Genomic DNA, 14728 nt, shown 5'->3' on the forward strand with positions numbered 1-14728 from the left:
TGTAAATATACAAGTATATGTATATGTATGTAATATATACATACACACTTACATGTCCGTGTATGTACGAATAACCGACTGCATGATTGTTTATTTGTTGATCTGGGTATCATCATTCACCCCTTTCCGCTAATTCGCAATCACACAGTTCCTCTGTTTTTATGACTGAAATGCAACGGAATGAGATAATTGAACAAAACAAACACGCTCGCCATCATGATAACGAACAGTCCACGAAAAAAAAACGAAAAAAAACGAGAAAAAACGACAGACATAAAATACGAATTTCGGGAAAAATACAGCATTATTTGTAACTACAGAGAATGAAGATTGATTTTACATAATTTATGGCTGATGAGGTTTCCATGTATATTGCGTATGCATTTTTATATACGTGCGGGGGGGGAGGGAGGGAGGGAGGGAGGGAGGGAGGGAGGGAGGGAGGGAGGGAGGGGGAGAGGGAGAGGGAGAGGGAGAGGGAGAGGGAGAGGGAGAGGGAGAGGGAGGGGGAGGGGGAGGGGGAGGGGAGGGGGAGGGGGAGAGGGAAAGGGAGAGGGAGAGGGAGAGGGAGAGGGAGAGGGAGAGGGAGAGGGAGAGGGAGAGGGAGAGGGAGAGGGAGAGAGAGAGAGAGAGAGAGAGAGAGAGAGAAAGGGAGGGAGGGAGAGAAAGGGAGGGAGGGAGGGAGGGAGAGAAAGGGAGGGGGAGGGGAGGGAGAGGGAGAGGAAGATGGAGGAGAGGAAGAGAGAGAGAGAGAGAGAAGGGAACAGAGAGAGAATCAGAAACAGAAGAGAAAAGAAAGAGAAAGAGAGAGAAAGAGAAAGAGAAGCGAAGAGAAAGAGGAAGAGAAAGAGAGGAAGCGAGAGAGCGTGGCCTGACCAAAGTCCTTCATAAGCGTAAAAGGTTCAGCTACTTTCAGTTTGTGTTTTATGGCGTGAAGGATATCGGGAGTGGAAAAGTCGATGTTATTTTTTGTTATTTTTTATCATTATCATTAATATTTTTACTTTTATTACCAGTATTACCATTGTCAATGTTATTACTATTATCACTTTTAATACTTTTATTACTATCATTATTTTCATTATTATTATTGTTGTTACTATTATTGTTATTACTATTCTTATCAAAATTATTATCATCAAAATAATAATGCTTATCATTATTACCCTTATCATAATCATCTTTATCATTGCACTCTCTGTAATCTTACAAAATATTGATTAGCGACTGCAGTGGAAGCCGGCAAATTCACAAACCTTTGTGCATAACTTGGGTTTTCTCAAAGTAAAAATGCAGAAAAGAAATTAACATTTTATAAACGTTTTGGTAAATTGCAAGTCTGCTGCAACAAAGGTTCTGTCGGAGAGCGATTCTTTTTGAAACGACTTAAAAGCGCTGGTAATTTAGAGATTTAAAAAGATATTCAACCTTTCTTGCTGAAAGCTATGTTGTGAGAGTATAATAAAATAATGTAGACGCAAAATGTGTATAACCGTGAATACGCGGTTTACAAACACAAACATGTATTTATAAATTTATAAATGCTTTGAAAAAACACTCATACATACAAATGCACACACGCACACGCACACACACACAATGTATATATGTGTGCATGTATATATTCTTTATCTATATACATTTCTGTCTAAATCGGCTGAATCTACACTTATACATGCATATATACAGCCAGTTATTCAGCGTCTTCCCGCCTCTCTTCCCTTGATCAGAAAATCCAACAGGGCTTTGCATATATCCCTCAGCCCTCCCCCCCCCTCACCCACCCTCTCTGACCCCCTACGCCCCCCCCCTCTGACCCCCTACGCCCCCCCCTCCGACCCCCTACGCCCCCCCTCTGACCCCCTACGCCTCCCCCACTGACCCCCTACGCCCCCCCCCCCTCTGACCCCCTACGCCTCCCCCTCTGACCCCCTACGCCCCCCCCCTCTGACCCCCTACGCCTCCCCCACTGACCCCTTCACCGCCTCCCCCTCTGACCCCCTACGCCTCCCCCACTGACCCCCTACGCCCCCCCCACTGACCCCCTACGGCTCCCCCTCCGACCCCCTACGCCTCCCCCATTGACCCCCTACGCCTCCCCCACTGACCCCCTACGCCTCCCCCTCCGACCCCCTACGTCCCCCCCCCCCTCTGACCCCCTACGCCTCCCCCACTGACCCCTTCACCGCCTTCCGCAGGGCACGAGCTTCCTGATCTGGGACGTGGGCGGCCAGGAGAAGATCCGGCCGCTGTGGCGCTCGTACACGCGCTGCACCGACGGCATCGTCTTCGTCGTCGACTCGGTGGACATCGAGCGCCTGGAGGAGGCCCGCTGCGAGCTGCACAAGACCGCCAGGCTCCCCGAGAATATGCAGGTGAGGCGCTGTTTCCGTTGTTGTGGTTGTTGAGGTTGTTGAGGTTGTTGAGGTTGAGGTTGAGGTTGAGGTTGAGGTTGAGGTTGAGGTTGAGGTTGAGGTTGAGGTTGAGGTTGAGGTTGAGGTTGAGGTTGAGGTTGAGGTTGAGGTTGAGGTTGAGGTTGAGGTTGAGGTTGAGGTTGAGGTTGAGGTTGAGGTTGAGGTTGAGGTTGAGGTTGAGGTTGAGGTTGAGGTTGAGGTTGAGGTTGTGGTTGTGGTTGTGGTTGTGGTTGTGGTTGTGGTTGGTTGTAGTTGTAGTTGTTTCTGTGAATTATTTGTGTCAGAAACGAACTGTTGGAAGCGATGAGTTGTTAGCGACGAGTTGTTGTCAATGGCAAGCTGTTAATGGTGTCAGTTGCGTGTTATTGAAATTTCCAACACATAATTGTTACTGTTAGCAATGCGTCGTTGCCAGCTGCGATTTGTTGGTAGCAGCGAGTTATTATCGTCAGCCACGGGATATCACTGTCAGCGGCCAGTCGTTGTCAGAGATGGCTGCGGGGGGAAGAACATGCAAGCCTACAATATACTGTGTATCTGGTGTTTATGGCAAGAATTCAGTTACTCGTGTCTTAAAGCTTCATGGATTGATTCTCGTACGAGTCATGGGACTGAGAGATTTTCTGGTGCATTTTACGCAGTTAATTCTATGAAGAATAGCTTCCTTCATATGCGCAAAAGAAAGGCAGTTTTTAGACAAATGATCAAAAAACCTTTAATACCGTAAAAAGACAGATTTCCAAGTCTCTGATGATACTTCTTAGTCTCCAAAATACACACATAATGTCTTGTTGAGTTAGTTATTTTCACTCTTATAAAGTTGATAAATAAATGAATTACTATTATTATCATGGAACGGCTACTAAGCATACTCGTAACACATTAGTTATTACTGATACGGAAATAGATTAGTTATCCATAATTCAAGACTTTAAATGCATTCCCTTAATTCGTAAAGTCAGTGACGAAGAAATAAAATGAATTATGGGGATTTTTGGTAAAATTACTGAGCACGCAATGATCTTGTGTACCCTTACTTTTAATTTTTACGCATGTCATATAACAGCATAGGTGAATTATGGGATTTTTAGTAAAATTACTGAACACGCAATGATCTTGTGTACCATTACTTTTATTTTTTACGCGTGTCATATAACAGCATAGGTGAATTATGGGATTTTTAGTAAAATTACTGAGCACGCAATGATCTTGTGTACCATTACTTTTAATTTTTACGCATGTCATATAACAGCATAGGTGAATTATGGGATTTTTAGTAAAATTACTGTACACGAAATGATCTTGTGTACCATTAATTTAATTTTTACGCATGTCATATAGCAGCATAGGTGAATTATGGGATTTTTAGTAAAATTACTGAGCACGCAATGATCCTCTGTACCATTACTTTTATTTTTTACGCGTGTCATATAACAGCATAGGTGAATTATGGGATTTTTAGTAAAATTCCTGAGCACGCAATGACCTGTGTACCATTACTTTTAATTTTTACGCATGTCATATAACAGCATAGGTGAATTATGGGATTTTTAGTAAAATTACTGAGCACGCAATGATCTTGTGTACCATTACTTTTAATTTTTACGCATGTCATATAACAGCATAGGTATCCTAAAACATCTCAGGAGAGGATTTTCACCCGTCCCCGCGTGGGAAATGCAAGATCTCGCCAGCAAGAGGGAATATAAGAGAGCCAAGCCATTCAGACTAGCTTGCGCGCCGGCTGCACAAAAGGAATTTTGAGTTTCGCTACAAATCGAGCGTTGGCGAAAGCAAACTCCCGACTCTGCCTTTACTGAAGGGAATATTGTTAGCCAAGTTAATATAGGCTTTTGTTTTTCCGCATTTGGGATCAGAGCCGTAAGGGGCGAGGGGAGGGAGGAGGGGGGAGAGGGGAGGGGGAGGGGGTGGAGAGGGGAGAGGGGAGGGGGGAGAGGGGAGAGGGGGCAAGGGGAGAGGGAAGAGGGGCGAGGGGAGAGGGGGAGGGGGGAGAGGGGCGAAGAGAGGGGCGAGGGGAGGGGGGGGGAGGTGTAGCAGCTGGTCCCATGCACTCAGGTCAAAGTTGCAGTACCGGGTTAAGTGGGAACGACGTTAAGGAGGGGTATTTGCCAGGGACGAGAACAGGGTCCAAAATTCCAAGTATGAACGCTAAAAATAGTTTACAGAGAATCTTAATGAAATTACAGCGACTAATGAAATGACAGTGACTAATAGTGAGGGATTGTTTTGTTATAAAATTCATTATGGTTCGTCCTAGGTTTATCTAATTGTGTTAGAATGGTTTGTTATCGAACTCAGTGTATCGTCGCAGGTTTATTAAACAGAGATTGGTATCATAATACTCTCGAAAAGCTAGTGCTAGAAAATCATGAGTAGGCCTACGCAATAATGTCTACTTAAACTATATATTATTGTATTCATTTCTATTCCATTTATTTCGGTGCCAATTCTGTACTTTCATTTTACCTGTTTTAAAATTTGGTCTGGGTGATATTACGTTCTGCAAGGGTTCTTGTCTTTGCTGTACTGTTAATTCGAAAGTATGAAAAGAAAAATTACAATATTCATCATTAGTTTGTAACACGTACGCTTTTATCCGAAAAGACAAATCGTGCGGATATTTATTTTTCTTTTTTTTGCGTCCACCCGAACCCGGTTTCATCGAATAACAAGGATAGAATTCCTAAGAAACGACAAGACTTCTGCCCCTTGTTCTGAATCCTACAGGGCCCAGCATCAGTTTACGTCGGAAAGTTAGTCGAGAGTTGAAATTTAATTCCTTTCCTCTCCGCTAAAGTTTGCAACATGTAGTTATCAGCGTGAAAATGTGGTTGTTTGGTGACGCGAGAATATTGGTGCGAGAGCAGGTGGCGGAACGGGCAGTGTGACTATTCTTCTCCCCGTGATCGCGATAGCCTCTCGGGCCGACGGCTCTTTTGTGAGATGTTTACAGCCCCGTCGTGATTCCCTGGCGCGATTTGTTTATTCATTTGTCCCTTTGTTTCCTGATTTCTTTTGTGAGTTTGGGTTCGAATCTTAAATAGAGATATTAAGGGAAAGTGTAGGGAAGCGCATAGTATTTATTGGCATTGCCTTGTTTGCATAGTATAGGTTCGTCGATTCACAACTTTTATACAAACTAGTGATAAGATTTCAGACTACTGTTTCTTTACCGATGGACCCGTAGATACGAGTTTTATTGATTCTTTTCCTTTAATAATAGTGCTCTGAGATGAGTAACTATGGCGGGTTCTGAGTATAAAAGCATTATTATGATAAGTGACTCACAATGCTACGGTTTCCACCTATCTTTATAACCGATTGTCAGATTGGATAAATGTCTTGGCCATAACTTCTACGATAACCTTTAGAGTCGTTGCCAAATCATACCAAGAAAGCCAACTTGGAAATGCAATTGTTCAGGCAGAGGCGCGCAACCAACCAAGAACCATCACAATAAATTGAAAGTGGTTAAGGGAATACTTCCCTTTGATCCAAGGACATAAGGAAGCTTTTCCCAGCAGAACCGTAATCCTTAATGGGCCTTGGCGAATGGACATCCTGGCCAATGGACGTCCCATAAGGCAACTGTTCGAAGGAAGATGGTATTCCTTGAGGAGGCTGTGCGGTGGTGCTGACATTTACACGATCTGATAGACGGTGACTCACAGGCAGGCAAATCGATGGGAAGAACGCAGTATGCAAAACACACACACACTCATAATGATAATAAGTATAATGTTAATTATGAAAATGATAACACTAATAATGATAATTATGAAAATGACAGCTCTAATAATGATAATGATTATCACAATGACAATAATAATAATAATAATAATAATAATAATGATAATAATAATAAGAAAAATTACATAGCAATGTTAATACCAATAATAATATAATAATCAACCCACCCCGTATCGAGTCCAACCAGTCATCCTACTCAGGCATTAACATAAAAGTAAATTAGTACTATTCAAAACCCCGCAAATTTAGTACATTCTCCCAAGCTAACCTGCGGCCGCGTTCCTCCGCGTGGCAACGACAGATCTGCGTGGAATGGCTGGCTTCGGGGAGATAACACCTTTGAGCTCGTTTCGATCCCCACTCATTAAGTCGTGTGGTTGTCGAGGTCGTTACCGTTATTCAGAACAAGGGCGTGATTGGAGGGTCGTCTCAGCGGTAGGTTAGTTGATTGTTAGTTTATTTTCATTTCCGGAAAAGGGAGGTTGTTATTTTCACTTGGTTTGGCAAAGGTTGGAGAGAGAAAAAAAGATGAAGTGATTGACGTCCGTGTTTGAATAAGTTTTGATTACTTTGGAGGCATTTTTGAGTTGCCAGGCAAGTAGGGAGCAAGTTAATGGGTAAGTAAAGAGTAAAGGAAACGTAAAAATGTAAGCAAGGAAGCAAGAAGTAGAGAGGAATGTGAATAAGGAATAATCAAGTAAATTAAGTAAGGCGTATACAAATAAAAAATTAATAATCTAGTAAAGAATACACGAATACGCAATGCAGGTACAAAATACATAAATAAGCAAGGGGCTAGACAGCAACTGAAGCATAAAGACATAAACGGAAAGAGAAAATAAGCAAGTAAGTAAATAGCAACAAAGTTAGGACAGGAAGCGCTAGGTAAATCAGTCGGACAATAACGAAGTAAGAAAATAATGATTGAGCTAAAAAATAATTAAAGAAAACAGTGAAGAATGACAACCAAACAACCACACACGAAAGGACAAAGCAAGAGAGCAATTCAACAACAAACAGACAAACAAACAAACAAGTCAAGCAAAAAACAAACAAAAAAACAAAGCAACTTAGTAAAAAAAAATCCGACCAAAGCAAAGACCCGCCATCACGCTAAAAGGTAAACAAGGAGACAAGTCACGCAAACAAGCAAACAAGCAAGCAGGCAAAGAAGTGAAAGGTAAATTCGTCGACTTTTTCTCCCTGTGAGCGTACCTCCGCCAACCAACGGCCGCGATCTGGTTATTGATTGATTATGGAGAAAGACCAACAGGGAGGAGGGAGGGAGGGAGAAAGGGAGATGGAGGAAAAACCAAGAGGGTGAAAGAGAGATGGAGGGAGGGAGGGAGAAAGGGAGATGGAGGAAAAACCAAGAGGGTGAAAGAGAGATGGAGGGAGGGAGGGAGAAAGGGAGAAGGAGGAAAACCAAGAGGGAGAAAGGGAGATGGAGGAAAACCAAGAGGGAGAAAGGGAGATGGAGGAAAACCAAGAGGGATTTAGGGAGATGGGGAAAACTAAGAGAGAGAAGGAGAGAGGGATGAAGGGAGATGGGGAAAAACCAAGAGGGAGATGGAGGAAAATCAAGAGGGAGAAAGGGAGATAAAGGGAGGGAGGGAGAAACGAGAAACGGAGATGAGAAAAAAACAAGAGGGAGGAGAGAGGGAGAAAGGGAGATGGGGAAAAGTATGAGGTAGAAAGGGAGATGGAGGAAAAAACAAGAGGGAAGAGGGAGGGAGAAAGGGAGATTAAGGGAGGGAGAAACGAAGATGGAAAACATTAAGAGGGATAATTAAGGATAGAGAGAGTTAGAGAAAAAACAAGAGGAAGGAGGGAGGGAGATGGAGAAAAACCAAGAGGGAGGGGGAAAGGGAGATAAAGGGAGGGGAAGACGGAGATGGAGAAAAATTAAGAGGGAGGAGGGAAGAAGAAAGACCAAGAGGGAGATGCAGGGAGGATGGGAGGGAGAAAGAGATATATGGAAGAAAACCAAAAGGGAGAAGGAGGGAAGGAGGAAGAGACGGTGATAGACAAAAAGCAAGAGCGAGGAGGGAGTGAGGGAATGAGATGGAGAAAGGCCAAGAGGGAGACGGAGGAAGACAAAGAAGATGTAGATGGAGGGATGGAGAAAGGGAGATGGACGGAGGGAGAGGAGAAAGACCAGGAGGGGAGAAGGGAGATGGAGGGAGGGGAAGATGGAAAGAGAGGGAGATATAGAAAGACCAAGAGAGAGATGTAGGAAGGGAAAGAGGGTGGGAGGAAAGGGAAGGAGAGATGGGGAAATGGAAAAAAGACTAAGAGGGAAAGAGAAGGAAAAAGGGAGGTGGAGGGAGGTACAAAAGATGGAGAGAAGGAGAATAAAAGTAAGGGAGATGGAGGAAGGGATAGAGGGAGAAAGGAAGACGGAGGGAGAAAGGGAGATAAGGAGACGGAGAGACTAAGAATGAGATAGTGAGGGGGAACGGGAGAAAGGAAGAACGGGAGAAACGCATGGAGGGAAGATGGAGAAAGACCAAGAGTTAGAAGGAAAGTGGGAGGCAGGGAGAGGAAGGAAAAGGAAAGAGAGAGAGAGAGAGAGAGAGAGAGAGAGAGAGAGAGAGAGAGAGAGAGAGAGAGAGAGAGAGAGAGAGAGAGGGAGAGAGAGAGAGAGAGCGAGAGATAGATGAGACAGAGAAAGAAAGAGAAAGACAGATGAGACAGAGAAAGAGACGAAAAAAAAGAGAAAACAGAGAAAGAGAGAAATCATAAAAACAAAAGAGAGAAAGAAAGCGTGCTTCCCCCTCCCTATTCCCTCCCCCCTCCCCCCCATGTCGAACGCAAGCACTGACGCTTGAATGCAAGTGCTTGTGCTCGCCGCCCCCTCCCCCCCTCCCCCCCCTATTCGTATTTGGCGATCGTTAAGGCTGAATTCCGCGCGTTTTTTTTGTTTAGAAGATAAGAAGCCCCTTTTTGAATGGACGTTTTCGGGGCAAAAAAAGTACTTTCCGTTAAATGAAAAGAAATAAAAACGCATTTTTTTTTACGGTTCGTTTACGGTCGGTTGTCGGAAGTCGTTTTTTTTTAGGGATTAAAGATGGTGGTGGTGATGGAGGTTGTGGTTAGGTGATGGTGGTGGTGATGATGAGGTTGTTGGTAGTGATATGGAGATGGCGTCGGGGTTGGTGATGGTGGTAATGACAAGGTTGGTGATGGTGATGATGAGGTGATGACGAAGTTGGTGATGGTTATGTAGATGACGTCGGGGTTGGTGATGATGAGGTTGGGATGGTGATGATGTGGTGATGACTAGGTTGTTGATGGAGATGACGTCGGGGTTGGTGATGGTGATAACGAGGCTGGTGATGGTGATGAGGTTGGGGATGGTAATGGTGATGAGGTTGGGGATGGTGATGGTGATAACGAGGTTGGGGATGGTGATGATGAGGTTGGGGATGGTGATGTGATGAGGTCGAGGATGGTGATAGTGATGGTGATGACGAGGTTGAGGATGGTGATGAGGTTGAAATGATGATAATGTGATGGTGATGTTGAGAATACTGAGAATATTAATAATATAGTAATACTAATCATTATCATACGGCAATAGTTCTGATAATTATGGTAATAATGATAATTAATTTGACAATAACAGTGGGCCATTGCATGCGACTATATTATGTTTTAGCCTCTTTTCAAAATTGTCGAAAAGGTGTTTTGCATTGCAATTGAAAAAGCTTTGTGATCTAATGATATTTTCATTTATTTCGCCTAATGGCCGACTGATGCTTTTCTGTTGAAACTCTATTTAACTGCGGCGTGTTTCTATATTTAGTTTAGCATAATGACTCACCTCATTATAGAATAAACAAGCTTGACTGTAAATATCGTTAATAGTAAAATAGCTAGCTCTCCTGCTACTAGGACGATGCAACTAGCCCTATTGGAACAAATGCTAACATCGTTACCCTTTCTAATACTGTGTATTTGGAATAAAGACGATGGGGAAGGCTGGATCAGTAGCGACTCGAGGTGTCATGGCGTCTGACTCTATTTTTGGAAAAAAAGCACATGGAGGTTTATTTTGATGACGTCACAAGAGTTAAGGATGGTTTGTGAATATGGTCGATCATTTTGGTCCTTTCAATTTTCAAAAAGGATGGAAAATAATTATTTTAATGGTTAAATTTCCATTGAACAATTATCAAAACAGACGCCATGACACCTCGAGATGCCACTGAGGGAAATCTTAATGAAGCAGTAACACAATAGTTTTATCTGAATGGTATTCATAATCTCAATGAAAATCGTACTTAAGATATAAGAAAAACGATAACAAAAGAGAAGAAAAAATTATATATAGTAGCGAGGACCAAACATGAAAAAGGTCGTTAACATTTTCAAACAACGATAGGAATGATAGGAAGAATTACCAACCTAAATACTTTTAAATCCCAGACACTGTTGTTGCCATTCGAATAATGATAATAATAAAAATGTTTATCTCTTTCTTATGACACTTGAAATATACATTAACCTTTCGTTATTATGAACGAAAGTAAGGAATGCCTGTCATGCCTCTCTCACGTTCCAGTGTAAATCTCTGTTGAAGGAATATAGTTCAGTACGACATCAGGCATTTATTTTTATTAATTTTTCTATATTTGTCACAAAGAGCTCCTAGATGGACACGTGCATCCACGAGCAGATGTTCGACTGCGCTTGCAGCCTAGCATATGTTTCTACAAGTCTGTTGATGCCTCCCTCTCTTTTCCTCTTTTCTCTTCTCTTCCTATTCCTCTTTCCTCCTCTCTTCCTATTCATCTTTCCTCCTCTCTTCCTATTCATCTTTCCTCCTCTCTTCCTATTCATCTTTCCTCCTCTCTTCCTTTTCCTCTCTTCCTATTCATCTTTCCTCCTCACTTCCTTTTCCTCTTTCCTCTCTTTCTATTCCTCTTTCCTCCTCAGTTTCTATTACTCTTTCCTCCTCACTTTCTATTCCTTTTCCTCCTCTCTTCCTATTCCTCTTTCCTCCTCCCTTTCTATTCCTCTTTCCTCCTCCCTTTCTATTCCTCTTTCCTCCTCCCTTTTCCTCTTTCTATTCCTCATTCCTCCTCCATTTTCCCTCTCGCTCCTCGTCTCTTTACTTTGGATGCGACGAACAGAACGCCATCTATGGGCGACGCGTAGAAATATATTCCAACCTGTGTCTGACTGTTGGCTCGTGTGTGTACCCATCTCAGTGCTAGATCTCCGTGTACATAGATTGTTTGTAGACACGAATATATAGTCAAAAGTATATTAATACGGATCTTTTAAAAATATATAGACAAAAGTATATTAATACGGTATTTTTTTCAAATTATTACTTCATTGCTAGATCTCCGCGCACACAGGTTGTTTGCAGACAGAAATATACAGTCAAAAGTACATTAATACCGTGTTTAGCATGTTTTTTTTTTCGAATTATTAATTCTTGGAAGAATGTGGTTGAAGAATCTTGCTTAGCCTTTAGTAATTAGATAGAACCAGATTTTCAATGGATCTTGTTATAATTCACGACTTTGGGTGGATGTAACAAACAGACTCATACGCCAAGAAAGTTCGAGAATAAAAGGGAAACGAGTAGATAGTGTCCATAATAAGATCGTTTGAGCAAATACCCTTCGGCTTGTTAACATTAACGACGCGTATTCCTTTAGAATATCATGTTTATTCTTCTACCGTTCTCTAGTATAATAATATCAAATACATTTTGGTGTTAGAGTTTTGTATTCAATAAACGCTTAAATTGTCAGTTGAAAATATACCCCCCCTTTTTTGCTGCAATTTATTATTATTATTATTATTATTATTATTATTATTATTATTATTATTATTATTATTATTATTATTATTATTATTATTATTATTATTATTATTAAACATTCATTTAGGCTATTTTGAAATACGAAGAGAAATGTATAATCATTTTTTGTTTTGTTACCAAATTGTGTTTTGATATTAGGATAATCAAATAAATCAATCAACAAAACGCGGTAACACTGTTTCTTTTTTTTTTCTTTTTTAATATTCCTAAACGTGCGAATGACGAAAAAAAAAGATTGAGAAAATATTTTATGCGCATTTTTTTCGTTCTCTAATACCGTTGTGTCGTGTGACTTCCCGGCGCGTTATTAAGCTGTTGGAATACAAACCCTATTAATGTATACCCGGTAACTCAAAATTTCAAGGATGTAACAATACATTACAATAATTTTTTGAGTCTGTAGGGGTTGGTGTAACTGATATGATATATTGCATTTTCTTGTTTACAAATTGGGTGCATGGCAACGAAACAAATATGAGGTTTGTTTAGACTGTTGTTTGAATAAATTATTTTCCGACGCAAAATCACCGTGGTAGGTTATCTAAGATTTTCACACACACACACACACACACACACACACACACACACACACACACACACACACACACACACACACACACACACACACACACACACACACACACAATCAATTACACACACACAAAAAAAGCTAGTACACCTAACCATACTGTCCTTCTGGAATACCTTACAATAGTAATAAAAACAGTAATATTAACAGCAGCATAAATAATAGTATTAATAATAAAATATAATAATAATCCCCCCTTCAGGTCCCCATCCTGGTGCTGGCCAATAAGCAGGATCTGCCGGGAGCCAAAGATCCACAGGAGATCGAGCGGCTTCTAGGTATCGCGGAGCTGGGCAATACCCATCTGTGGCATATACAGGTAAGCGCGTTTGTTGGTGAGGGAACAAGTTTTTTATGAATTTTCTTCAGACGAGGAGGGGTAGAAATGTAGTTGCTAAGATGATGATGATGTTAAGATGGTTGAGAGTGAATGTGAGAATGGAAGTGAGTGTTAGTGTGAGTGTAAGTGAGTGGGACTGAGATAGATTGAGTGAGTGAGTGAGTGTGTGTGTGTGCATGTGTGTGTGTGTGTATGTGTGTATGTGTGTGTGTGTTTGTGTGTGTGTGTGTGAGTGTGTGTGTGTGTGTGTTAGAGAGAGAGAGATAGATGGACAGACAGATAGACAGATAGATAGAGATAGAGAGAGAGGAGAACCACCCCCGTGTCCTCATTCAATCTAACGCTCCCCCTCTCCCTCCCTCCCTTCCTCAGCCTGCGTGCGCGATCACCGGCGAGGGTCTGGACGAAGCGCTGGAGAACCTGTACGAGATGATCCACAAGCAGAGGCGCCTCTCGAAGACCAGCAAGAAGAAGCCCAGATGATCCTCGACCTCCGACTAGTTGGCCGCCTCTGCCAGCTGTCGGAAGTCCTGGTGCTGGGAGTGCTGCCCCGCGAGCTGGTGGAGCCGAGACGATCAAGCTACCTATGTGTAGTTCCCTCTTTGTTTTCCTCTCGTTTTTGGAAGCCTCGGGTGGTGTTTTATGCATAGGCCTACGTACCTTCCCCCATCCCGTTGTAAATGTGTGTGCGAAATGCGTGTTTTTGCTGAGGGAGGCACTTCTAAATTATCTGTTGTGTTGCACTCGAGCGAGCAAGCAAGCGTAGTATGTCTCTTGAGAGTTGGTATCTTGTACAGAGCTGTGTGTGACTTTATTTCGTATGTGAACGCTTGTGAACAGCTCTTCTATGTAGGCCTATTCTTTGCCTTTTTTCTAGTTTCTGATCTTCAGCTGTACGGAAAAAATCCTATTTGTAATGTTTCGAACTGCACATAGGACTCACGCAGAAATCGTCCTGCACAAGGGCATTTGGTGGATTGTCGATGTGCCTGCAATACTGCCAGAGCAGTGACAACGAGAACAAAGTTGATTTGCGGACTCGTTCACGGAGGCAAAGACACACGAAGTGATGGCGTTCGAGTGGCTCTCCAGCAGTCCAATCAGCCTATAAGGTCTACAGGTGTTTTTGACTTTGGTGGTGAGATGCCAGAGGGTCGGGCTGACTGACTCTCGTTGAACCATTGTGTACTGAACTCTTCGAAGTATAAGGTGGACCCTGCAACGCCCTCCCAGTCCCCTCAAGTGTGTTTGATTACCTGTGGACGTTTCTAAAAAAGAAAGAAAAAAAATATTTGTGCTACTGAAATATAAATGTACATATTGAAGGCATCTGTGTAGATTTCTTTTTATTTTATTTGTAAGAGGACCATCCTTGACGAAAGTCCGTTGGCGTTTTAATAAAGACTTTTTTTTTTCTTTTTTTTTTGGTACAAGACAGTCGCGAATTCCCGAATGTGGGTCTTAGTTTCGAAATCACCCAAGGCCTCCGTTTGACTGTGATCCATCTTGTGAGCGTCTGTTGTTCTCTGTTCTGTGCGGGAAAGCCAAAGGGGAGAGGCCAGATCAGGAGCGACTCGAGGAGGTGTCATGGCGTCTGATTCTAGTTTTGGAAAAAAAAAGCACATGGGGTTTATTTTGATGACGTCACAAAAGTTACGGATGCTTTGTGAATATGGTTGATCATTTTGGTCTCTTCAATTTTCAAAAAGGATGGAAAATAATGATTTTAATTATATATTTCACTGAACAATCATCAAAACAGACGCCATGAC

General features: G+C 42.2%; 1 protein-coding gene across 1 annotated transcript; it reads left to right on the forward strand.

Moving 5' to 3' along the window:
• The first annotated feature begins 1482 nt into the window (after window positions 1-1482).
• Window positions 1483-14245, forward strand: LOC113830435 (ADP-ribosylation factor-like protein 4A). Its single transcript, XM_070127721.1, has 4 exons — window positions 1483-1494; window positions 2199-2375; window positions 12819-12935; window positions 13329-14245. Exons 1-4 carry the CDS (start codon window positions 1483-1485, stop codon window positions 13437-13439), a joined length of 417 nt encoding a protein of 138 aa, XP_069983822.1. The 3' UTR covers window positions 13440-14245.
• Window positions 14246-14728: the final 483 nt, after the last annotated feature.

Source organism: Penaeus vannamei, chromosome 12, assembly GCF_042767895.1.
Source record: "Penaeus vannamei isolate JL-2024 chromosome 12, ASM4276789v1, whole genome shotgun sequence".
NCBI lineage: Eukaryota > Metazoa > Arthropoda > Malacostraca > Decapoda > Penaeidae > Penaeus > Penaeus vannamei.